This window comes from Lithobates pipiens, unplaced genomic scaffold (assembly GCF_037356315.1).
Source record: "Lithobates pipiens isolate NorthernLeopardFrog02 unplaced genomic scaffold, aLitPip1_a1.2 Scaffold_8, whole genome shotgun sequence".
In the NCBI taxonomy this organism is placed as follows: Eukaryota; Metazoa; Chordata; class Amphibia; order Anura; family Ranidae; genus Lithobates; species Lithobates pipiens.
The window spans coordinates 686,364,348-686,391,766 of NW_027507903.1; the positions used below are offsets into that span (position 1 = coordinate 686,364,348).

General features: G+C 48.6%; 1 protein-coding gene across 1 annotated transcript in view; it reads right to left on the reverse strand.

The window, feature by feature from the left end:
* The window catches only part of LOC143962213 (phospholipid scramblase 3-like), a 34,084-nt gene that overhangs the window by 2,775 nt on the left and 3,890 nt on the right, over nt 1-27,419 (reverse strand). The window contains exons 2-6 of the mRNA XM_077471550.1: nt 23,045-23,100; nt 21,373-21,400; nt 20,597-20,781; nt 15,956-16,117; nt 13,288-13,449 (exon numbers count right to left, since the gene is read on the reverse strand). Coding sequence (XP_077327676.1) covers nt 13,288-13,449; nt 15,956-16,117; nt 20,597-20,781; nt 21,373-21,400; nt 23,045-23,092 — 585 coding nt within the window. The 5' untranslated portion in view covers nt 23,093-23,100. The remainder of the gene's footprint in view (nt 1-13,287; nt 13,450-15,955; nt 16,118-20,596; nt 20,782-21,372; nt 21,401-23,044; nt 23,101-27,419) is intronic.

Below are 27,419 nucleotides of genomic sequence, written 5' to 3' on the forward strand. Positions count from 1 at the left end.
GTATAGAAGATACAGGATAGATAACACAGGAAGTGTACAGAGGACACAGAATAACACACAGGTAGGGTGCCCACGTGTCCTGGGACATTCCCGCAATTAGCAGGTCTGTCCCGGGTCCCGGGCACCTTCATTCCGGGATAGTGCTGGCGCTCGCTCTGACTCCAGCTCCATCTGCCTCCAGCCAAGGGGAACCAAGACCGCCCCTCCACCTGAGCACAGCCAAGCCTGCCCGAGCTGAGGGAAGCTGAGACTGCCCCCCGACTGATATTAAGGTGGTCTGTACTTAGCGGGGTGGTCTGTACTGAGCGGGGGTCTGTACTGAGCAGGGGGGTCTGTACTGAGTGGGGGGGTCTGTACTGAGTGGGGGGGTCTGTACTGAGTGGGGAGTCTGTACTGAGCATGGGGGGTCTGTATTGAGCGTGGGGGGTCTGTACTTATTGGGGGGGTCTATACTGAGGAAGGGGGTCTATACTGAGGAAGGGGGATCTATACTGAGGGAGGGGGGTCTGTACCGAGGGGGAGTCTGTATATATTGGGGGAGGAGGGTCTTTACTGAGGGAAGGGAGTCTGTACTGAGGGAGGGGGATCTGTACTGAAGGAGGGGGGTCTATACTGAATGAAGGGGGGTCTGTACTGAGGGGGGGGACTTTATTTGGCAGGGGGTGAAACCATGTTTTATGGCATTGGTGGGGTGACACCAACCCTAGCGAAGCCACTGCCACTCACCTCCTCTATCTTCTCTGAGCCCACTCCACCATGCTGTAAAACAGGTCTCTGGGCCGCACTTCCACGTGGCAAGTGACACGCTGCATCTAGTGGCAGGCGACGATGGCACGCTGCATCTGGTGGCAAGTGACAAGCTCAGGGTTCCCACTGATTCTGCATTATAGCGAGTTGAACTATTTCATTATATATTACAATGTAGTACTAGAAATAATATGATGTGATCATCAAGCATGGTGTAGGGATGATACAAGTGCTAAGACCAGCCATTCACCTGACAAATCACTCGCCCATGAAATCCCTGTCAACTCCGAGACTACATTCAACACCCCCCCCCCCCCCCCATCCTTGGCAAAATTGTCCCTGAATGGCAGTTTGGAATGTGGTCACCCTACACACAGGAAGCACTCAGAAGATAAAGGACAGGTAGCATGTATGTGAAAGACAAAAGACAGAAGACTCAGGAGTAGGGATGAGCCGAACACCCCCCCAGTTCGGTTTGCACCAGAACTTTCCAACGGACCAGAAATTCATACAAACTTTAGAACCCCATTGAAGTCTATGGGACTCGAACGTTCAAAATCTCAAGTGCTAATTTTAAAGGCTAATATGCAAGTTATTATCCTAAAAAGTGTTTAGGGACCTGGGTCCTGCCCCAGGGGACATGTATCAATGCAAAAAAAAAGTTTTTTCGGGAGCAGTGATTTTAATAATGCTTAAAGTGAAACAATAAAAGTGTAATATTCCTTTAAATTTCGTACCTGGGGGGTGTCTATAGTATGCCTGTGAAGGGGCGCAAGTTAGAACTGTTACTGCACAAAGTGTAATTTCTGCAGGAAAAAAAGTCATTTAAAATCACTCGTGGCTATAATGAATTGTCGGCTCCCATAATACAGAGAACACTCAATGAGTGTTCTCTGTATTACGGGAGCCGACAATTCTTTCATTGATAATTTTTTTTTTTTTTTAAAAACATAGCGTTCCCCCAAATTCAATTACCAGGCCCTTCAGGTCTGGTATAGATATTAAGGGGAACCCCGCATCAAATTAAAAAAAAAAATTGACGTGGGGTCCCCCTAAAAATCCATACCAGACCCTTTATCCGAGCACGCAACCTGGCAGGCTGCAGGAAAAGAGGGAGGGACGAGAGAGCGGCCCCCCTCCCTCCTGAACCGTACCAGGCCACATGCCCTCAACATTGGGAGGATGCTTTGGGGGTCTGTGACGCAGGTTTTTGTTACATCAGAGGGGGCGGGGTCACCCATACGTCATTGGGGAAGCCCTGGCTTCCCTCACTAGCGTCAGAGGGGGTGGGGTCAGGTGACGGGTGGCCCCGACCTCCTAATATAAGAAACGTCAGGCGCCGGGATCCCCGCAGTGTCTCCTCAGTGGAGACAGAAGATGGATGCATGGACTGCGCTGGACTGAAAATCACCCATCACTGGATCAGATCAGCCATCGCTGGACCCCGGAGAGATGATCATCCGTCGCTGGATAGCAAGAGTGGATTACCACCGCTGAAATCTTTTTTTTATTTTTTTTATTTTTAATAAAGGAATTTTTCAAAAGAGTGTTTGTCTTATTTAACAATTTTTTACACTTTCTTTGTGAAATGGTAGGGGTACCCCCTTACCATTTCAAACGGGGGGGATCTGGGGGTCCCCTTGTTAAAGGGGGCTTCCAGATTCTGATAAGTTCCCCGCCCGCAGACCCCCACAACCACCGGCCAGGGTTGTAGGGATGAGGCCCTTGTCCTCATCAACATGGGGGCATGGTGCTTTGAGGGGTCACAGACCCCCAAAGCATTCTCCCAATGTTGAGGGCATGTGGCCTTGTACGGTTCAAGAGGGGGGTGCTCTCTCGTCCCCCCTTCTTTTCCTGCGGCCTGCCAGGTTGCGTGCTCGGATAAAGGGTCTGGTATGGATTTTTAGGGGGACCCATGTCAATTTTTTTTAATTTGATGTGGAGTTCCCCTTAAAATCCATACCAGACCTGAAGGGCCTGGTAATTGAATTTGGGGGAACCCCACGCTTTTTTTTATTTATTTTTTTATCAATGAATGAATTGTCGGCTCCCGTAATACAGAGAACACTCATTGAGTGTTCTCTGTATTACGGAAGCCCGACAATTCATTATAGCCACGAGTGATTTTAAAAGACTGTTTTTCCTGCAGAAATTTCACTTTGTGCAGGGACAGTTCTAAGCATGCGCCCCTTCACAGGCATACTATAGACACCCCCCCAGGTACGAAATTTAAAGGAATATTACACTTTTATTGTTTCACTTTAAGCATTATTAAAATCACTGCTCCCGAAAAAACCTCAGTTTTTAAAACTTTTTTTTGCATTGATCCATGTCCCCTGGGGCAGGACCCGGGTCCCCAAACACTTTTTAGGACAATAACTTGCATATTAGCCTTTAAAATTAGCACTTTAGATTTCTCCCATAGACTTGTATAGGGTGTTCCGGCTTTTCGAATTTGCCGCGAACAGCCCAAATTGTTCACTGTTCGCTGAACAGGCAATGTTCAAGTCGAACATGATTTCGCCTCAAACTCGAAGCTCATCCCTATTGCTGAAACACAAATCGAATGGCAGAGCTAATTTTCCCAACCTTAAAAACTACTACTATGCAGCACGTCTAGATCAGTCTAAGGCATGGGTGGAATCCAACTCAGACAAACTGTGGGTCGGGATCGAGAAGGGTGTGGTGGGCAACAAAGATTTGTCAGCGTTGCTCCTGTCGAGCTTGAACCGCAAGGCACTAACACATAATCCCTTTCCCTCTATAGATGCCACACTGGAAGCGTGGAATCATCTACATAACATAGTACCTAAAGACATTACAGATAAATGTACAGACATGCCTCTGCAAGTCTATGAACATATTATACCAAACCTAAATAGGCATCAGTGGACAAGGAAAGGAATCCAAACCTACAAAGAACTAGTTAATAAGCATCCCCAACCCACCTCTTTCTCCTATATTCAAAATATGCCTTACAATATACATTGAATCCTGGACACGCTTGAAGTCGGACCGTGATGGTACAAAAGGACTGTCTTGGTTTTACAAGCTACAATACAGTGGTAGTTTTCAGAAAACCTATAACATGCAGAATTGGGAAAGGGAATTGGGAGCTACATTCACACAACAGGACTGGCAGAAAGCTTTACAATCCCATTTCCAATACTCCCACTGTGCTAACCATTGGGAACTAATCCTTAAAGTGATATACAGAACCTATTTAACTCCAGTAAGGCTGGCGCAGATATACCCAGACTCCTACCCTGAGTGTTGGAGGGAATGTGGAGAAAGAGGTGGCATCCTACATATCTTATGGAAATGCACAGTACTCTAAAACTTTTGGAAAGAAGTTATCACCATGTTGAATAAGGTAACAGGTATAATAATGATTCCCACACCCCAACTAGCCATCCTCAGTATAGGGATTAGGGATGAGCCGAACAACCCCCGGTTCGGTTTGCATCAGAACCTTTGAACGGACCAAAAATTTGTACGAACTTTAGAACCCTATTAAAGTCTATGGGACTTGAAAGTTCGAAATCAAAAGTTCTAATTTTAAAGGCTAATATGCAAGATATGCAACAGACAACACCAGCAATAAGGAGTATCTTCAGGTGTATACTGTGCTTGAGGCACACAACACCCACTTTAACTCCTGCAGATGCCTGTATTAGAGAACACCAACAATAAAGGGTAGATACAGGTGTATACTGTGCTGGAGGCACACAACACCCACTAACTCCTGCAGATGCCTTAATTAGAGAAAAACAGCAATAAAGGGTAGATACAGGTGTATACTGTGCTGGATGCACACAGCACCACTTTAACTTTAAGATGCCTGAGAAAAGAACACACTGTGGCCTGTGGCCAATTATGGCTCTCCTCGCTGCCGGTGCTATGATTGGCCAAGCATGTGGGGTCACAGTGCATGCTTGGCTAATCATGTCCACAAAGTTCTGAATTCGCCGAACAGACGAACGGCCAATGTTCGAGTCGAACACCGAACTCATCCCTTTTTGTCCGAAACTGTTGCATACACACGGTCGGACGAAGTTGTCGGAAAATCTGATCATTCAGAACGTGATGACGTTATTTCGTTACGACGGGACTATGTTCAGGCTAGTAGCCAATAATTTTTTTGTTTACAAACGATTTTTATTATTCCCACTTCTACCACTTGTATATAGTCAATAATACAACAATGTGCAAATTTACAGATTCTTTTCTATTATTCATTTAACCATAATCCTTGTTATATTCCTGTACTACATTTATTGTTATTGTTATATATTTTTATACCTGTACCTTCACTTAACTGTTTTATACTCTGACCTTGCAAGTAGCCAATAATTTTGATGTAGGAATTTGATCTGAGCATGCGTGGCACTTTGTCCGATCGGAGTCCTCTACACATGATCGGAGTATGTCCAATCGGAGCATTTTGTCGGAAAATTTTACCAACAAGTTGGAAAACTTGGTCCGTTGGATACTCAGAAGGAAACAGTCCGATGGAGACGACACACAGTCGGAATATCCGACAAAACGGTCCGATCGGACACATTCCGTCGGAATCTCCGACCGTGTGTACAAGGGCTAATAGGGATTAATCTTCTCCCAAAAAAACATAGAGCTCTAGTAAAGCATATATTGATAGCAGCGAAGCTAACCATAACAGCTAAATGGAAATCCAAAGATAGGCCCCTAATCTCAGAAGTCATCCAAAGAGTTCAAACACAGTATAGCTACGAAAAATTCTTTGCCATTAAAGCAAATATTATGCCCAAATTTAACACCTATTGGGAGATTTGGATAGAGCATTAACCTACTAAATAAACTTGAGATTCAGACCTAAGATTCTTGGTGGTAGAAGCTGCATATAGCAAGCTACATGGTACATATAAATACGCTCTAAGTTAAAAAGTTCACTTATAATTTTATTTACTGGATATTTTAGTTCTCTTTGTTATACCCGGAGAGCCCTACTAATGGAATATGCTATAACAGCTCACAGACAGATGGTAGTATATAAGCTATTACATGCTGGTGAGGCCGAGGAAAAGGAAAGGCGTGGGGCCCCCAGGCTCTATATACTCAGAACAGCAGTATACAGGCGGTGCAAACAAGACAGGGACTGTGTAGGTTTGTTGTGTTAAGTAGAATATGCTTGTAATTTTGACCTGGTACATTTTTAAAGTGTAGCTCCAATCAAAAAATCAATTTTTAAGCTTTTTGGAAAACATAGGGAAGGGTTATCACCCCTGTATAATTTTTTTGGGCCATCCGTCTTTTTTCATCTCACTTCCTGTTGTCTTCTTCCATTTGCAAGTAGGAGACGTTTGTAAGTTGTATGTTTGAAAGTAGAGGCCTGCCCTATATGCTCTGCAGAAATGGGTGCCTAAGGTGTTGGTGTTGCCACAACATTGTAAGCCCTCAGAGTGACTCTTGTTGGGCGCTAGAGTGCCCTGCTGTGAACGATTATTTCAAGAATTGTAATTACATGCCATTGTTGAAGAGTGGTAGAAAAATTGGGCCTTTGGTGGTGGTGGTGGTGGTGGTGCTGGTGCCACAACCCTATAAGTCCTCACATTTACTCTCGGTGGGCACAGGAATGGGCCCTGCTGTGAAATATTATATCAAGAATTGTAATTACATGCCCCTGTTAAACAGGGGCTGAAAAATTGGGCCTTAGGCACTGGTGATGGTGCCACGACACTGCAACCTCTCCCATATACTCTAGTTGGAGTGCATGAATGAGCCCTGCTGCAAAGCATTGCATCAAAAATTGTAATTACAAGCCACTGTTAAACAGGGGCTGAAAAATTCAGCCTTAGCCACTGGTGGCGTCACCCAGAACCAAAAATGTTCTTCCAAGCTATCAGCAGGATCATTGAGGAGGAAGAGGATAGTCAGTCAACATAACAGGACAGTAACTCAGCATCAGCATAGGCAGTCTTGAAGGGATGTGACATTTCAAAAAAAATTATTTGGTTACATCAGCTTCAGGTGCTTGGTAGCTGGTGGTGATCCAAGACTAATTCATCTTTATGAAGGTCAGTCGATCAACCCAGTCGGTGGACAGGCGCACCCTGTGATCGGTTACAAAGCCTCCAGCAGCACTGAAGGTGCGTTCCGAAAGAACGCTGGATGCAGGACAGGCCAGTAGCTCAATTGCATACTGTGCAAGCTCTGGCCAGTGATCCATCCTCAAGACCCAGTAAGCCAGAGGATTTTGGGTGGGAGAGGTGTACAAGTCTGACCTTGCCCCTAGGCATTCCTGCACCATGTAAATCAGACGCTGGTGATGGTTGCTGGAACCGATCATACCTTGGGGCTGCGGACTAAAAAATTGTCTGACTGCATCGGTCAGGCGGCCACCTTCTCCACCGATCCTTCTGTGACTGACCGAAACCTCAGCAACACATTTGTAACCTCCCAGTCTCTGGGAACGTGTTGAACAGACCTTTCTGCAAGGCCTCCCGGAGATGTCTCATCCTCTGTTCCCTCTGCGACGGCAAGATAAGGTCTGCAACCTTACCCTTGTACCGTGGATCAAGGAGAGTGGCCAGCCAGTAATCGCCTTGATCTGAAGAATACGAGGAACCTTCCGCAGGCTTTGCAGGATCAGGGAGGCCATGCAGCGTAGGTTAGCTGAGGCATTCGGTCCGGAGTCCTCTGTGTCACTAAGGACAACATGATCCGCAGCCACCTCCTCCCAGCCATGTACAAGTCCATGGGTTTCTTAGAACTGTAAATCATCCATAAAAGACTGCTGCTGCTGAGTGCTAGGCTCCACCTCCATGCTGACACAAGCCTCCTTCTCATCATCTTCCTGCATTATGGGTGGGACAGCAGGAACACTGTCTGGATAAAGGGGGCCTTGAGAGGCAAGGAAGTCCTCTTCCTGCCTCTGTTCTGCCTCAAGTGCCCTGTTCATTATTCCACGCAGCGTATGCTCCAACAGGTGGACAAGAGGTACAGTGTCACTGATGCATGCACTGTCACTGCTCACAATCCTCGTGGCCTCCTCAAATGGTGACAGGACAGTGCATGCATCCCTGATCATGTCCTGGTGCCGTAGTCGCACAGGTACTCATTGATGGCCCTCTGCTGCGTGTTCAGCTGCTGCAGCATGACCAATGTTGAGTTCCACCTGGTGGGCATGTCACATATAAAGGCGGTTCTTGGGCAGGTTCAACTCCTTTTGGAGCTCAGCCAGCTGAGCACTGGCATTAAATGATCGGCGAAAATGCGCACAAACATTCCTGGCCTGCCTCAGGACATCCTGTAAGCCCGGGTACCTGCCCAAGAACCACTGCACCACCAGGTTAAGGACGTGAGCCACACAGGGCACATGGGTCAGTTGTCTATGTCAGAGGGTGGTGAGGAGGTTGGTGCCATTGTCGCAAACCACCATTCCTGGCTTAAGCTGGCATGGCGTCAACCACCTCTCGGCCTGCCCCTGCAGAGCTGACAAAATATCTGCCCAAGTGTGGCTCCTGTCCCCCAAACAAACTAGAGCAAGCACGGCATGGCATCTTTTTACCTGCGTACTTGCATAGCCCCTTGAATGCCTACGGAGCACCGCTGGTTCCGAGAACAAAGCACTGGAAGAGGCCATGGAGGAAGATGAAGAGGAGGGGGGGAGGAGAGAGGTGTTTCACAACCAGTAGTAGCATTTTGGAGGCATGGTGGCGGAACAACCTCCAACACTACTGCACCTTGTCCTGCATCCTTCCCAGCTGTCAGAATAGTGACCAAATGGGCAGTGAAAGATAGGTAACATCCCTGTCCTTGCCTGCTGGACCATGAGTTAGCAGTAATATTCACCTTATCACTGACCGCCCTGTCCAGCGAGGCATGGACATTGCCCTCCACATGCCGGTAGAGAGCCGGAATGGCCTTCCGTGAGAAAAAGTGGGGTTTGAGGACCTGCCACTGAGGAACTGCACAAACTCACGGAAGGGGGCTGAGTCTACCAACTGAAAAGACAGCAGCTGAAGTGCTAGCAATTTAGCCAAGCTAGCATTCAACCGCTGGGCATGTGGATGACTGGGAGTGAACTTCTTTTGGCGGTCCAGCAGCTGGGGCAGGGAAATTTGCCTGGTACAATCGGACGTCGGTGTACTGCTAGCAGAGTGCCCGCAAGTACTTTGCTGTGACACACCTAATTCTACACCTTCATTCCTCTCAGTGCAGGTTTCAGAGGACTGAAGGTCTAGTGGGGTTGGAGATCCCAGCTGATGAGGAGCAAGGAGAGGTCCGCTTTGTTCTTTGGTGTGGGTCTTTGAGGTACGCTTGCCAACGAGCTGCATGGCAGGTCAACATATGTCTGGTCAAGCATGTGGTGCCCAAGCGGCTGATGTTTTGGCCACACGAGATATGCTTGAGACATATGTTGCAGATAGCAGCGGTGCAATCTGATGCACTCGTCTCAAAAAAGGCCCACACCAAAGAACTTTTGGAATAACGGCAGAGGCAGTGCCCTGCATAGGCAGAGCTCTGCGGTGTGATTCAGTCAGTGTGCTGCCCCTAAGCTGACCCCCAGAGGGCATTCTGCCTCGTTGGAGATGTGCTTCCTCCTCCTCCTCCTCTCTCCTATCAGGCACCCATGTGGAGTCAGTGACCTCATCATCCCCTCCCTCTTCATCACTGGAGCAAACCTGGCAGTATGCTGCAGCTGATGGAAAATGACTGCCAGATTGCTGTCCTTCTTGAGCATCCCCTCTCTCTGCGCTCACCCTTCTGCCTTCCTCTAGCTGAGTATCATCATCAGAACCTTCAAAACGCTGGGCATCCTCCTGGAGCATGTACCCAACACTGTGGTCAAACATTTCGGGGGACTCCTCAGGAGGACATGGTGGGTCTAGGGAAAGAGTGACAGATGACATTGAGACAAGGGAAGAGGATGCGTTGGCAGCTGCTTTTCTGGTACCCTGACCCTGGGTGAGAGAGGATGAGGAGGATGAAGAGGGCTTGGTCATCCACTCTACCAAGTCTTCGGCATGATGCGGCTCAACACGTCCAGCTGCCGAAAATAAGGACAAGCGTGTCCCATGGCCACGTGCTGATGACGATGCACCGCATCCATGACCAACACTGTTGTCTCTAGACACAGAGCCTGCTTGCCCTCTTTTATTGGCTCGTGACTGTCTGCCTCTCTTTGTTGGCCTTCCCCACATGGTAATGGCCTGCAGGGAGATGGGAAAACCAGCAATTGGGTAGCTTTAGGTGTACACTGAGCAGATGACACAGTACACCGACTGTAACTGCTACAGCTGCCTGCCTGCATTACAGAAACAGAACAACACCAGCAATAAGGGGTATCTTCACGTGTATACTGTGCTGGAGGCACACAACAGCCACTTTAACCACTTCAATACTGGGCACTTGAACACCTTCCTGCCCAGACCAATTTTGAGCTTTCAGCGCTGTCGCACTTTGAATGACAATTGCACGGTCATGCTACACTAGAGCTTTCTTTTGGGGGTATTTGATCACCTCTATGGTTTTTATTTTTTGCTAAACAAATAAAAAAAGACCGAATATTTTGAAAAAAAAATAAAAACATTTTTTTTGTTTCAGTTTCAAAACTTTGTAAATAAGTAAGTTTTCTCTTTCACTGATGGGTACGGATGGGGCTGAACTGACAGACACTGATAAGGCGGCACTGATGGGCACCGATGAGGTGGCACCAATGAAGTGGCACTGATGAAGTGGCATTGATAGGCACTAATAGGCGGCACTGATAGGTGGCACTGATGGGCGACACAGATGGACACTGATAGGTGGCACAAATTGGCATTGATAGCTGGCATGGATTGGCATGGATAGGTGGCATGGATGGGCATGGATAGGTGGCACAGATGGGCATGGATAGGCAGCATGGATGAGCATGGATAGGCACTGATAGGTGGCATGGATAGACACTGATAGGGGGCATTGTATTGTATTATATTATACTGATGGATGCCAATCAGTGCCAAACAATAATCCATGCCAATTAGTGATGCCCATTGTGGGCACTGATTGGCATCCATTGTGGGTCCCGATTGGCATCCATTGTGGGCAGTGACTGGCATCCCTGGTGGTCTAGGGTGGCATACCTGGTGCTGGGCATCCCTGGTGGTTTGGTGGCATCCCTGGTGGTCCAGTGTGGGCATCCTCGGGGGTGGGGCTGTGCTGATAATTGATCAGCACAGACCCCCCTGTCAGAGGAGCAGCCAATCGGCTCTCTACTCGCGTCTGACAGACGCGAGTGAGGAAAAGCCGATCAACGGCTCTTCCTATTTACACTGTGATCAGCCGTGATTGGACACGGCTGATGACGTCGTAAAGAGTCTCTGTCGGAGACTCTTTACCGAGATCGTAGTTGCGGGGTGTCAGACTGACACCCCGCAACAACGATGGCAGCAATGCCGCGGGTCATATGGCGCCCGGTCAGGATTTTGAAACCAATTTGCCACCGTCATTCTGCTATAAGGCAGGCGGCAAGTGGTTAACTGTTGCAGATGCCTGTATTACAGAACACCAGAAATAAAGGGTATCTTCAGCTGTATACTGTGCTGGAGGCACACAACACCCACCTTTTATAGTGTGGGGTGTGTACTTAACCCCCTTGAGCTATTATGGCTCTACTCGCTGCTGGCGCTGTGATTAGCCAAGCATGCGGGGTCACAGTGCATGCTTGGCCAATCATGAGCCAGCAATGCACTGCGATGGCATAGTGCATTGTGGGCCGCTCGCGCCACACGAATATGATGCGACGGTCCACAAAGTTCTGAATTCACCGAACGGACGGCGTTGGACTCGAACATCGAGCTCATCCCTACTCAGGAAGCATACACAACAAATTAAACAGATAACATCCAGAAGGACCAGGGCTCGAGTCCTGCGGGAACGCATGGGAACGGCGTCCCTGCACTATTTTCACAGCGGGAACGCCGTTCCCTTTGGCTGTAGTAAGTTCTCCATCACTTCACACTGCACTTTTCGCTCGCCGGCGGCCCCCCTCTCTTCTCGTCTATGGTCTATCCCAGATGATGTCACAAGCCAATGGGGATAGACGAGAAGAGAGGAGGGGCCACCGGGGAGCGAACAGCACTGCTTGAAGTGAGGGAGAACTTACTACAGCCAAATGCTTCCTGCGCTACTCTGCATACTGGCTAGTAAAATGACAATGTGCCCTATAATGTGCCCCCTGGTGTGCTATGTGCCCCATGCCCTAATGTACCCCCTGCCCTGATGTCCTATGTGCCCCACTGTGCCCCATTATGTGCCCTGATGTGCCCCATGCCATGATGTGCCCCCTGCCCTGATGTCCTATGTGCCCCACTGTGCCCCCATTTTGTGCCCTGATGTGCCCCCTGCCCTGATGTCCTATGTGCTCCACTGTGCCCCATTATGTGCCCTGATGTGCCCCATGCCGTAATGTGCCCCCTGCCCTGATGTCCTATGTGCCCCACTGTGCCCCATAATGTGCACCATGCCCTGATGTGTCATGTGGCCTGATGTGCCCCGTGCCCTTATGTGCTATGTGCCCTGAGGGGCTATGTGCCCCATAATGTGCCCTGATGTGCCATAATGTGCCCTGATGTGCTATGTGATCCATAATGTGCCCTGATGTGCCATAATGTGCCCCCATGTGCCAACGTTTCCCCATGCCCTGATGTGCCCCATGCCCCGATGTTCCCTTGTGTGCTATGTGCCCCATAATATGCCCTGATGTGCTATGTGCCCCATAATGTGCCATAATGTTCCCTGATGTGCCCCATGCCCTGATGTGCCCTGTGCCCTGATGTGCCATGAGGCATGATGTTCCCCGCACCCTTATGTGCTATGTGCCCTGATGTGCTATGTGCCTCATAATGTGCCATGATGTGCCATAATGTGCCATAATGTGCCAATGTTTCCCCCATACCCTGATGTGCCCCATGCCCTGATGTGCCCCATGCCCTTATGTGCTATGTGCCCTGATGTGCTATGTGCCCCATAATGTGCCCTGATATGCTATGTGCCCCAATGTGCCACATAATGTGCCCTGATGTGCCCCATAATGTGCCCCATGCCCTAATGTGCCCTATGCCCTGATGTGTTATGTGCCCCATGCCCTGATGTGTTATGTGCCCCATGCCCTGATGTGCCCAGTGCCCTGATGTGCTGATGTGCTATATGCCCCATAATGTGCCCTGATGTGCCCCATAATGTGCCCTGATCTGCCATAATGTGCCCCGTGCCCTGATGTGCCAAATGGCCTGATGTGCCCCGTGCCTTGATGTGCCCCGATGTCCTATTTTTTTCTTTATTTTTGGTGCGGGAGTGGATCTTGGGTGGGAGTTCCCACACTTTTTTCCCCAGGACTTGACCCCTGAGTAGGACAGAAAACAGAGGAAATGTACAGAGGACACAGGACAGACAAATCAAGCAGAAAGTGTGCAGAAGACATGAAGATAGGAAGAGAATACAGCACAGGTAATCTCCGACATTGCAGTGTTCTCTCTACCCTCACACACATTGCAGTGTTCACAGGATCAGACTCACAATGAACAAGGCGCAGGCCATCAGCATGGCTTTCATGGAGATATGAAGGTCCATCGGGAAATTGATAGTATAGTTGTCCTTAGAGCTGAACATTTCCTTGTGTAACCCCCTCCACAGACGTGTGATGACCCCGATTTGTGTGGTTTTGTCAGCAGAGAGAACCTGGAGGGAGAAGACAGGGGATCATCATGACCACCAGAGTGTCTACATGGAGAAGATCAGTTATAAGAGGAGAGGACATTACACTTTTCCTATATAAAGTTGAAAATATTTCAGTTCCTGTTCCCAATAAACTCTCCCAATATCACTGGCTCTGTTTATATTGGAACAAATGTGAAACTTCCCTTAAATGATTCCCCTAGCTCATAGTTATCCCATTTTAAGGAGACATATTCAGTTTAATAGAGCCCCTCACACATTTCAGACTTAATCTCTCTTCTGTAAAATAGAAGTCTTCATGAGTCAGACTTCTTCATAGAACTCCATACTCTACATAGAACGCCACCAAGGACATTGTAGAGTCGAAGGAGAGGGTTCGAGCTGATGGGTTAAAGTACATCTAAAGTCAAAACATTTTCATGTGAAGATTTCCCCTCAGTTCCTGTTCTGGTGACAACTTAAATTTTGTGATTTTCTATCATTTTCTTGACTTTGTCATTTACATGTATCCTGTCTAGATGAATAGTACTGATTAGCCTCAGTGGACATCATTACAAAGGAAGCCAAAGTTTGAAATCTTGCAGATTCAGAGGTGACCAGAATGGTAAGTCACACAGAGGACTCCAAAGTACATTTTGGCAGTTCAATATAACTATAATATATAGCAAAATGGTTGTGGACCCCTGTGACTATAATATCCTCCACGTTTCTGGGAGGACTTTCTACCAAATTTTGTGTCTTTGGGAATTGGTTTCCATTGTTGAGGTCTTAATTTTGGTTGAGAAGACCTGGCGCACCATTGGTGTTACAATGCATTCCATGACACACCATGTGTTTTTGTACACGGGTCAGTCATGGTGGAAAAGAAAAGGGTCTTCACCAAACTGTTAACACAAGGTTGGAAGAGCACGATTTTCTACAACGTCTTTGAACAATATCGTAATAACTGTACCCTTCACTGGAAACACCTGGATTCAATGGATGGAGGTGGGTCCACATACATTTGGCCACATGCTGTACATACAATAATGTGGCCAAACAAAGAAGCAAGGCCTAAGGAGAAACAGGAATTGATTGGGTTGGACTAGAACAGAATAGCTGGGGTAACAGATAGAACGAGGCCACAGTAGGCAGGGGCTAAGTCAGGAACTTTGGTAAAATGCTAAGGCACAGACAGCAAGGCTGGGTGGAGTTAATTCATCTCCCGGTAGCCAGAACCAAGTGGTAATTATTAGAGATGGGCGAACTGTTCAGGCCAAGCCAAAGTTTGGCCCGATCATTGCCTGTTGACCTGTTTGGCGAACGCCCACACCGCACAGTGCATTCTAAACCCTGACTGGGCAAGGGCACAATGAATAGCTGGTTGTTGGGAAGCTGGCCACAACATCCTTAACAACGGATGAGTCATCAGCCGTCAACGTGATTCTCCGCTGACAGCTGAATGAAAAACATTGCCGGCAATAGAAAAAAAAAATGGCATGGGGGGACATTGTTTTTTTTTTTTTTAATAAAGGAATTGTCAAAAACTCCCTCCTGTCTTTATTTTTCACACTTCTTTGGTGAATAGGTAGGGGTACATTGTACCCCATACTCATTCACATAGGAAGGGGGCTGGGATTTGGGTTCCACCCTTGTTAAAGAGGGCTTCCAGATTCTGATTAGTCCCCTGTTTACACACCCCTACAACCACAGCCCAGGGTTATTGGAAAGAGGCCATTGTCCCCATCAATATGGGGACAAAGTGATTTGGGGTGGGGTGAGCCCCCCGCCCAAAAGCACTCCCCCATTGCTCACTCACCGCCCCCCCCCCCCCTTTTCCTCACCTGCTAGGCTGCATGCTTGGATAAGGGTCTGGGAGGAACCCACGCCATTTTTTTTTAAATTTTGGCATGGAGTTTCCCTTAAAATCCATACCAGACTTGAAGGGCCTGGTATGGATTTTGGGGGGCACTCGATTGGAGGTCATTTTATTCCGGTAAGCCCCACTCAAGCTGTGTGGAGGCTTGGAGGTCTATTGGCACTTACATCTTTCCTCCTTTTGCTGCACTCTGGGAAGGTCACCAACCTTTCCTTGGCACTTCATTTGGATATTTTATTTCTTGTTGCATCTAATTTTATGGATGTTTTGAATATTGTCACTCAAATAGTGTGTTCACTTATGTGCTCTATTACTGTGTTTGCTTAGACACTACTAATATTTGTGCATTTTTTTTAGCGCTGAACTTTTCTAAAAAAATAAATAAAAGACTGCAAAAAACAAAAAAGGCATTAAAAATGTTTTTTTTGTTTTTTCTTACGTCCGAGTCAGGTTATAAAACTGGGCGACAGGTGTTGAAAATCAATTGTGAAGATGTTTCCCCTCCTTTCCATGGCCAACAAACCAATAAAAGTCCACAGTGGGCAGGAAGCATGGTAGATGTTCACCTCACCCACGTGGCAGTGGTACCCCGATGATATTTTCTACAAGTTTTATATTTCTAAAACATTTGATACTTGTTGATAGACTGACCTTATAATGGAGGTCAGACATAAAGCCTGCCCTCCATCCTGGACCTTTCACTTTAAGGCAAACAAGTCCCGATGGATCCAAGATGTGGAAGCTTAAGGTTAAACTTGTCCATTGTTCAACTATGTAGCCGAGGATCTCCCCAGAGGAACTGGAGACCTGCAACTATAATAAAAAAATTTCACAAGAGGTTGTCTAATGAGTTTGGTTACCATATCCAGAACTGTACTTGGACTGTCCAGGAGGTCTATCTGGGTCCACTAGGTGTCATTAACAGTCCTAAAGGAAGAGGAACATATTTTATATCTACACAAAAAATTAAAATAAGGTATCTCTTTGCCAGCCAATTAGATATGGGGAAGTGGATATTGCTCCATGCACTGAAAGGGGTTATTCAAACCCAAAAAAAGAAAAGGAATTATTGAATGGAATAGTGCTGCGTTATATGGAAAAGGGGGGGTGGGGGGGACATATTTTATATCTAACCAACTTTAGTGGACCAAATCTTGTAACCAGCTCCACCCAGATGACCAAGTTTTATATTCCATCAGTCCCTTTAGTTTGCAAAGCTGTGCATTTGTTTTCACCAGTCTAAGCCCTTGTACACACGGTCGGACATTCCGACAACAAAATCCGTCGGATTTTTTCAGGCAGATTTTGTCCGAAACTGGTGTTGCATACACGCGGTCGGACAAAGTTGTCAGAAAATCCAATCATTCGGAATGTGGTGACGTTCGTTTGTTGCGATGGGACTACGTAGAGGCCAGTAGCCAATAGCTTTGGTCTCGTAATTTGATCTAAACATGCGTGGCACTTTGTCCCATCGGAATTCTCTACAAACGATTGGACAAAGTCCCATCGGGTCATGTTGTCGGAAAATTTTATATTCAGCTCTCAAACTTTGTTGGTCGGACATTCCGACGGAAAAAGTCAGATGAAGCCCACACCCGGTCGGATTATCCGACAACACAGTCCGATCGGATCTTTTCCGTCGGAATTTCCGACCGTGTGTACAGGGGCTAAGACCATATGTTGTATCACACTAGTCCTAGAGACCAGAGACTTGTATGCCATCAGTTCTAAAAATCCATACGCTCTTTTGTACTGGTCCTAGAGGTCCATGGCTTTGATATAACTAGCTCTGTAAATTTGTGCCTTATATCCAACGAGTCTTATGCCGTGTACACACGTAGCAGACTATCCGGCGGACTTAGTCTGGCGCACTTTCTGGCGGACTGTCCGCCGGACTTTCCGAACGAGCTACTTGCCCAGACACGGCACTTTTTCAGCGGACTAATATGGCGTACTAAGTCCGCCAGACTATCCGCCGTACTTTTGAGATGAACGGACTCGCCCCAACATACGCAGAGGAAAGTCCGCTCATTTTGAGCGCGTCTTCAGGTAGCTGGGGCCAGTGAAGGAGGCGTTGCTTGCCCCGTCACCTGGTATGGACTTAAAGGGGAACCCCTACGCCGAAAAATCGGCTTGGGGGTCCCCCCCAAGTCCATATCAGACCCTTATCCAAGCACCCTACCCGGCCGGTCAGGAGGCCCCCCCTCCTGAGCCGTACCAGGCCGCGTGCCCTCAACACCCCAAAGCACCTTGTCCCCATGTTGACGACAGCCCTGGCCGTTGATTGTTGGGGTCTGCGGGCGGGGGGCTTATCGGAATCCAGGAGCCCCCTTTAATAAGGGACCCCCGGATCCCGCCCCCCCCCCCATGTGAATGAGTATGGGGTACAATGTACCCCTACCCATTCACCTGTGAAAAAAAGTAAAAAAAAAAACACAACACACAAGGGTTAAAATAGTTTATTGCACAGCTCCGGGGGTCTTCTTCCGTCTTCGGGGGTCTTCTCGCCGGAATCCTCCGCTATCTTCTGCTCTTTTGCTAGCTCTTTCACTAGTGGAGGAGCCCGGTTTTCTTCTTTGCCGCCGCCCTCTTCCTCCGACTTTGGGGGTCTTGTCCCCCTCTTCGGAGGTCTTGTCCCCCTCTTCGGTTCTTCTTGCCGGGCCACCGCTCCTTCTTCTAGCTCTTTTACAGGCAGTGGCCCCCGCGTGGCCCCCCTTCCCCAAGGCGCCCCCCTTCCCCAAGGCACCCCCATGTTGAGGGCACTTGGCCTGGTACGGCTCAGGAGGGGGGTGCTCACTCGTCCCCACCCCCTTTCCGGATAGCATGCTCGGATAAGGGTCTGATATGGACCTGGGGGACCCCCATGCCGATTTTTCGGCGTAGGGGTTCCCCTTTAAGTCCATACCAGGTGACGGGGCCAGCAACGCCTCCTTCACTGTCCCCGGCTACCTGGAGACGTGCTCAAAATGAGCGGACTTTTCTCCGCGCAGGAAAAGTCCATTCATTTCAAAAGTGCGGCGGACTGGCACTCACACGGCCAGATCATCTGCCGAAATGCAAGTCCGGCCGACAGATTGGAGTGCAAAAATACTTTCTTAGTCCGCTGGACTTTTGGGTAAAAAAAAGTCCGCCGGAGCCCACACACAGCGGGATTGTCCGGTGGACTTGAGTCCGCCTGACTTTTCCACCGGATTGTTTGATTGTGTGTACGAGGCATTAGAAGAGAAAGGCTTTCATTATCACAGCTTTAGTGTTTCAGGTCTTATGTCACCAGTTGTTGAAGATCATCTAACTAGCTAACTGTACATCATATCTAACTAGTCCTAGAGGACCGTACCTATATAACACCAGTTGTAGAAGATCATGTCTTGAATCTTACCAGTCCAAGAAGTAAATATCTTCTATTTTTGCAAGACCATAAAGAACAGCTACAGAGGGTCATGTCTTGTATACCATCAGTCCTAAATAGCCATGTCTTGTATCTCACCAGTCCTAGAGGGTCATGTCTTGTATGCCATCAGTCCTAAATAGCCATGTCTTGTATCTCACCAGTCCTAGAGGGTCACAAAACACCTAACTATAGAAAAGAAGACTTTAACGGTACTACATGCTTGTATAAAAGAGTCAAAGATTTATTACAAATATTAAAAAAATATATGACATTTTAAGAAGACAACAGTGTTACATGTAAACATCGCAAGTACGTAAGAAACTGCTATATATCATCATTTATCATATATGTTTTTAATAATTGTAATAAAACATTGACTCTTTTATACAAGCATGTGGTACCATTAAAGTCCTCTTTTCTATAGTTAGGTTTTTTTGTGTATGCATTCATTTTCAAAGCATGTGGTATCGGACATCATATGTCCAATGATCTCCCATTGAATTCCTTCCTCCCATTAGCGTATTTAATATCCTATAGGGTCAAGCCTTGTATCTCACCAGTCCTAGAGGGCCATGTCTTGTATCTCACCAGTCCTAGAGGGCCATGTCTTGTATCTCACCAGTCCTAGAGGGCCATGTCTTGTATCTCACCAGTCCTAGAGGGCCATGTTTTGTATCTCACCAGTCCTAGAGGGCCATGTCTTGTATCTCACCAGTCCTAGAGGGCCATGTTTTGTATCTCACCAGTCCTAGAGGGTCAAAAAACACCTAACTATAGAAAAGAAGACTTTAACGGTACTACATGCTTGTATAAAAGAGTCAGACGTATTACAAATATTAAAAACATATATGACATGTTAAGAAGACAACAGTGTTACATGTAAACATTGCAAGTACGTAAGAAACTGCTATATATCATCATTTATCATATATGTTTTTAATAATTGTAATAAAACATTGACTTTTTTATACAAGCATGTGGTACCATTAAAGTCCTCTTTTCTATAGTTAGGTTTTTTTGTGTATGCATTCATTTTCAAAGGATGTGGCATCGGACATCATATGTCCAATAATTAGAAGGTCTCCCATTGGATTCCTTCCTCCCATTAGCGTATTTAATATCCTATAGGGTCAAGCCTTGTATCTCACCAGTCCTAGAGGGCCATGTCTTGTATCTCACCAGTCCTAGAGGGCCATGTCTTGTATCTCACCAGTCCTAGAGGGCCATGTCTTGTATCTCACCAGTCTTAGAGGGCCATGTCTTGTATCTCACCAGTCCTAGAAGTTCATGCCTTGAATAAAAATCCATATGCCTCCCTGTCAATGCATTAAACCTTGGTAGCCAGGAAATGGGGGGGGGGGGGGGGGGAGGGGGCAAGCACATGGCCCCCTTGTGAAAGACACCAGGCAACATGCACTGCTGATTAAAAAAATATGTGGGTTCTCAACATCCATATCAGGACTTTCTCCTAGGTAGGGGTCTGATATGGATTGATAATGGGGCCCCCACACACATCTAAAAAAAAAACAAATGCATCCCTTATCAAGGCATGCATCCCGCTGACCAGCAATGGGGGGCAGTGATTGTGCACCCCTCCCTCTGGAACCATACCAGACCATATGCTCCTAACATTGAGAGGGTACCTTGCCAGGAAGAAGGGGGGCAGCAATGGCTTGTGACTAGGCCCCTTGTCCCCATGTTGTTGGGGACAATGGGCTCATCACCATATCCCTGGCCTAGTGGAAGTAGGTGCCTGCAACTAATCCTAGAGGTCCATGTCTTGTATGTTATTAGAGGGTTGTAGCATATAAGAAAAGGACCTAGACATGGAGCTTACAATCAATGCTACTTATAGGGTTTTCACTAATTTCCCCAATGTATAGACAATCAGTCTTTCATACCTTGGTGCGCAAGCTACACCACTTTAAAGGCACAAGAAGGTTGAGGACATTAATTCCTTTGGTGTTGGTAACCCTTAAATCCATTCGAGGACCAAAAAACTTCCGCTTCTCAGTGGCTTGGTACACAAGTTGGCCATCGGTGCCAAACAAATCATACGTGTTAGAACTCTGGAAGATGCTTTTCCCTGAAATTACAGAATTATAAGAAGAATTTAGTGGACAGGGTAAAACGTCTCTGGGTTTCTGCAAAAATACACAAAATGTTTCTACATCCATCTCCTCTTCAATGTAACTACACTTCTACCAATTCTGGATTCCAGATATCTGAAGAAACATATATTAGAACAACCGTTATGCTCTTTTCTGGTAATACATCTTACCGGTAGGTGGAGCTAAGTAAGCAAAGGAGACTACAGCTCCACCTGTTGGCAGGGTATGGAAATATAAAATACTAATGTGAAACATTTCTTACGTGAAACGAGAAACAATATAGCTTTGACCATAAAACATAAAGCAACAAAATCACATTGTATTCTATTTATTACAAAATTGTTAATGGGTTATATCTGGAGATCTAATCAGCTCTACCAATAAGAGCAGCAGGAATGGTTCTCCAGTAAACGTATAATTTTATTGATGATAAGAAGGAAAAACTGGTTACACTTGTAGAGGATTCTGATAATTGGTGAAAGACTAATGGACACCTGGGGGCAAATGAAGGAAAGGTGGTAGGTGGAAATATTTGAGTTTTACAAAGAAACAATAACAGAACTTACTTGTCTCTTTTATGAAGAGTCCATTGACCTGTTAAACAGAACAAAGATGTGTCAACAGCATATTCCTAGTTACCATAACCAACACTCCCACATTCATCAATACCTCCATGTCTTAGCCCTTGTACACACGGTCGGACATTTCGACAACCAAATCCGTCGGAGTTTGTCCGTCGGATTTTGTCCGTCGGATCTTGTCCGAAACTGTTGCATACACACGGTCGGACTAAGTTGTAAAAAAATCCGATCTTTCAGAATGTGATGGCGTAATTTCGTTACGATGGGACTACGTTCAGGCTAGTAGCCAATAGCTTTGATGTAGGAATATGATCTGAGCATGCGTGGCACTTTGTCCGATCGAAATTCTCTACACATGATCGGAGTATGTCCAGTATGACCAGTTTGTCGGAAAATATTTCCAGCAAGTTTGAAAATTTAGTCCGACGGATATTCCGACGGAAACAGTCCGATGCAGACCACACACAGTCGGATTATCCGACAACACGGTCTGATAGGACACATTCCAATGGATTCTCCGACCGTGTGTACAAGGGCTAACAGGTGTCTGGGGCAAAAAGAGGAGTGCCAAGGAATCCTGGGAAGAGGAGTTACTGGGATGAGTTGATAGATGCCTAGGGTGAATAGATGGGTGCATAGGGAGATTAGATAGAATTCTAGGGTGATGGATGGGTGTCAGAGTTAAGTAGATGGGTGTTTAGGCTGATGGAATGGGAATTTAGGGTGATGGATGGGTGTCAGGGGTGAGTAGATGGGTGTTTAGGCTGATGGAATGGGAATTTGGGGTGATTGATGGGTGTCAGGGGTGAGAGATGGGTGCTGAGGGTATTAGGAGTCTGGGGTGATGGATGTCAGAGTTGTGTAGATGGGTGATGAGGGTGATGGGAGTCTGCCGGTGATGGATGGATGTTAGGGATGAGTAGATGGGTGTTTAGGCTGATGGAATGGGAATTTGGGATGATGGATGGGTGTCAGGGATGAGTAGATGGGTGCTAAGGGTATTGGGAGTCTGGGGTGATGGATGTCAGAGTTGTGTAGATGGGTGATGAGGGTGATGGGAGTCTGCCGGTGATGGATGGGTGTCAGGGATGAGTAGATGGGTGCTGAGGGTATTGGGAGTCTGGGGTGATGGATGGGTGCCAGAGTTGTGTAGATGGGTGATGAGGGTGATGGGAGCCTGCCGGTGATGGATGGGTGTCAGAGTTGAGTAGATGGGTGATGAGGGTGATGGGAGTCCGGGGTGATGGATGGGTGTCAAGGTTGAGTAGATGAGTGCCTTTGGTGATGGAGGAGATGTCTGGGGTGATGGATGGGTGTTAAAGTTGAGTAGTTGGGTACCTAGGGTGATGGAATGAGAGCCTAGGTGGGGAGATAGGTATATGTGGCACGGGGATAGAACGTGGCATGTGGAAGTGGAAGAATTAGAATTCCATTAGTGTCAATAGGTCAAAACTTATAACCCCCGAGTGCTAAAGTCACTAAGAGTCACAACCAATAATAATATCCTGCCTGATAGAGGTACCGACCTTCTCCCACCACATCCAGGTTTGGCTGGAGTTCCACATTAAAGATTTCCTATACAGACCAGCTGTTGCCTCAGATTCAGTGTCTGGGACTGTAAGCTGCCCTCTAGACAGGTACACTTTACATATCTCACCTGCAGAAGATATTCCAGTCCGGGTGGAGCAACAAGACGTCCGGCCATAATATACCCTGCAACATATAATAAAGATCAATCGTTTTAAAGGTTACACTGGCACAGTGTGCCAAAAAGATAAAAAAAATAAATAAAAGAATGGTTAAATTTGGCTCTCTAAATAATAAAGTAGTCTCCCAGTGACGGCCTCTCACAGAAATCCCTGGACAGTGACCAGCTTAAGTTATTAAAGATGAAAGCTTCAACCTGAAGAGGAGATCGGAGGCGGGGATCGGCAACCGGTAATCACAATCTACTCATCAATTGTAGCCGTTTGACAGGTAAATTGTAACCTCCCCACCCACTTCTTCCCTCACCTGATGACCCTCACACCTCACATGAGGCATTGTAGAGCTGGGAAAGGTCCTGGGCTCCTCCATGGCACCAGCTGGCAGAGGACTTTCTTCACAGGTATTGCTGCATCTGAGGTCTGGTGATTTAGTTTTATAGAGAGGAGGGGTATTTGTGCTGTTGGCAATTTAGGGAGGTAGATGTTCATACTGGAAAGGGGGACTTTTGCTTGTAAGGGAAAATGTGTGTTACCCCTGATTCCTGCACTGTGCGGTACATAACACTGACCTCTGTGTTACTTACTGCTGACCTTTGAACTCTGCATTAGGTACACATGACCTATGAATAACGCATTACATACTACTGACTGCCAAGTTTTGCTATAAGGTATGGGATCTGAACTCATGACCTCTGCTGTATCCTGCAGTAGCTCTTCCCGCTGAGCCACCTGAGATGCTGAACAGCATCCTGTCTGATTACTTGGACAATCTTGCCTTGTCTCCTGTTTCTGGTGAAACTTGAACTCCTTGATCCTCCCATGGACTTCCTGATTTAAGCAATGTCTTTCTTTCCTGTTTGTCAGATTGTTGTGCTCTCTCCATCCGATATCTTTTACGCACCTGCAGCTGTCCTCATCTCCACTACCACTCATTACTGACCATTTGGCTTGTTCCTTGACTAAGCTTCTGCTTGATCCCAACCTGCAACAACTCGTTACCGACCTTTGTTTGTTCCTTGACTACGCTTCTGTTTGATCTCTACCTGCTAAATACATTACTGGATTGCTCACCTCCTGGTGGTGAAGATCCTGGAGGAATGTGACCTGGTACTAACATGCAGCAAAACCCATCTCCACCCCAGGAGCTCTAGTGAACCATTGGTTATTGCTTGGACTCGCACCTCTGGTGAGCCTGCCGTATCTCCCCTACCTCCTCTCTCTCCCCCCTTTCCCCTCTCTATCTCCCATCTCTCTCTACCCCTCTATCTCCCCCTCTCTCCCTCTCCCCCCTCTCTCTCTACCCTTCTCTCCCCACTCTTTATCACCCCCTCTCTCTCTCTACTCATCTCTCCCCCATCTCTGCCCCCTCTCTCTCTCTCCCCCTCTCTCTTTCCTTTCTCCCCCCTCTCTCAACCTGCTTTCTCTCTCCCCCTCCCTCTCTCTCTCCCTCTCCCTCTCTCACCTCTCTCCCTCTCTCTCTCCTCTCCCTCTCCCCCCTCTCTCTCTCCCCCTCTCCCCTCTCCCCCTCTCCCCCTCTATCTCCCCCTCTATCTCCCCCTCTCTCTCCCCTCTCCCCCCTCTCTCCCTCCCTCTCCCCTCTCTCTCCCTCCCTATTTCTCCCCCTCTCTCTCCCTTCCTATCCCCTCTCTCTCCCCTCTCTCCCTCCTCTCCTTCCCTCCCCTCCTTTCCTCTCCCCTCTTCCCTTCTCCCTCTTTCTCCCCTCTCTCTCTCCCTCCCCCTCCCCTCTCCCCCCTCTCTCTCCCCTCTTTCTCCCCCCTCTCTCTCCCTCCCTCTCCCCTCTCTCTCCCTCTCCCTCTTTCTCCCCCTCTCTCTCCTCTCTCCCTCTTTCTCCCCCTTCTCCCCTCTTCCTCTCCCTCTCTCCCCTCCTCTCTCTCCCCTCTCCTCCCCTCTCTCTCCATCTTTCTCCCCTCTCTCTCCTCTTTCTCCCCTCCTCTCTCCCCTCTCCCATCTCTCTCCCTCTCTCTCACTCCCTCTCCCTCTTTCTCCCCCCTCTCTCTCTCTCCCTCTTTCTCCCATCTCTCTCCCTCTCTCTCTCCTCCCTCTCCCCTCTCTCTCCCCCTCTCCCTCTCCTCTCTCTCTCCCCTCTCTCTCCTTCTCCCCTCTCTCCCTCCCTCTCCCCTCTCTATCCCCTCTTTCTCTCCCCTCTCTCTCTCCTCCCTCCCTCTCCCTCTCCCCTCTTTCTCTCCTCTCTCTCTCCCCCTCTCTCTCTCCCTCTCTCTCTCCCTCCCTCTCCCCTCTCTCTCCCCTCTGCCTCCCTCTCCCCTCTTTCTTCCCTCTCCCCTCTCCCTCTTCCCTCCCTCTTTCCCCCCTCTCCCCTCTCTCGCCTCTCCCTCCCTCTCCCCTCTCTCGCTCTCCTCCCCTCTCCCCTCTCCCTCTCTCTCTCCCTCCCTCTCCCCTCTCCCTCTCCCCTCTCCCCTCTCTCTCTCCCTCCCTCTCCCCTCTCCCCTCTCCCTCTTTCTCCCCTCTTTCTCCCCTCTCTCTCTCCCTTCCTCTCCCCTCTCTCCCTCCCTCTCCCCTCTCTCTCTCCCTCCCTCTCCCCTCTCCCTCTCCCCTCTCTTTCCCTCTCCCCTCTCTCTCCCTCTCCCTCCCTCTCCCCTCTCTCTCTCCCTCCCTCTCCCTCCCTTTCCCCTCTCTCTCCCCTCTCCCTCCCTCTCCCCTCTCTCTCTCCCTCCCTCTCCCCTCTTTCTCTCCCTCCCTCTCCCCTCTTTCTCCCCTCTCCCCTCTCCCTTCCTCTCCCCTCTCTCTCTCTCCCTCCCTCTCCCCTCCCTCCCTCTTCCCTCTCTCCCTCCCTCTCCCCTCTCTCTCCCTCCCTCCCTCTCCCCCTCTCTCTCCCTCCCTCCCTCTCCCCTCTCTCTCCCTCCCTCCCTCTCCCCTTTTCTCCCCTCTCCCTCTCCCCTCTCTCTCTCCCTCCCTCCCCCCCTCTTTATCACCCCCTCTCTCTACCCCTCTTTCTCCCTCTCTTACCTACCTCCGCTCTCCCCCCTTTCCCTCTCTATCTCCCATCCCTCTCTACCCCTCTTTCTCCCCCTATCGCCCCCTCTTTATCACCCCCCACTCTCTTCCAATCTCTCGCCATCTCTGTCTCCCTCCTCCTCTCTCTCTCTCCTCCCTCCCCTCCCTCTCTCTCTCTCCCCTCTCCCTCTCTCTCCCCTTTCTCCTCTCTCTTTCTCCTTCCTCTCTCTCTCTCTCCCTCCCTCTCCCCATCACCCCTCTTTATCCCCCCTCTCTCTCTACCCATCTCTCCATCTCTATCCCCCCCTCTCCTCCCTCCCCCTCTCTCTCTCCCTCCCTCTCCCCCTCTCTATTTCCCTCCCTCACCCCCTCTTTCTCACCCCCTCTTATCACCCTCTCTCTCTACCCATCTATTCCATCTCTATCTCCCTCTCTCTCCCCCCCCCTCTCTCCCTCCTCCTCTCTCTCCCCTCTATATCCTCCTCTCTCTCCCCCTCTTTATAACCTCCCTCCCTCTCCCCTCTCTCTCCCCTCTCCCTCCCTCTCCCTCCCTCTCCCTCCCCTCTCCCCTCTTTCTCCCCTCTCCCTTCCTCTCCCCTCTCTCTCCCTCCCTCTCCCCCTCCCTCCCTCTTCCCTCTCTCCCTCCCTCTCCCCTCTCTCTCTCCCTCCCTCTCCCCTCTTTCTCCCCTCTCTCTCCCCTCTCCCTCTCCCCCTCTTTCTCCCCTCTCTCTCCCCTCTCTCTCCCCTCTCCCTCCCTCTCCCCTCTCTTTCCCCTCTCCCTCCCTCCCTCCCTCTATCTCCTCCCTCTTTATCACCCCCTCTCTCTACCCCTCTTTCTCCCTCTCTAACCTACCTCCTCTCTCCCCCCTTCCCTCTCTATCTCCCATCCCTCTCTACCCCTCTTTCTCCCCCCTATCTCCCCCTCTATCCTCCTCTCTCCCCTCTCTCTACCCTTCTCTCCCCCTCTTTCTCACCCCCACTCTCTCTTCCAATCTCTCCCCATCTCTCTATCCCTCCCTCCCCCTCCCTCTCTCTATCTCCCCCCTCTCTCTCCCCTCTCCCTCTCTCTCCCCCTTTCTCTCTCTCTTTCTCCTTCCTCTCTCTCTCTCCCTCCCTCTCCCCCTCACCCCTCTTTATCCCCCCTCTCTCTCTACCCATCTCCCCATCTCTATCCCCCCTCTCCCTCCCTCCCCTCTCTCTTTCCCTCCCTCCCCCCTCTTTCTCCCCCCTCTTTATCACCCCCTCTCTCTCTACCCACCTATTCCATCTCTATCTCCCTCTCTCTCCCCCCTCTCTCTCCCTCCTCCTCTCTCTCCCCTCTATATCCTCCTCTCTCTCCCCCTCTTTATAACC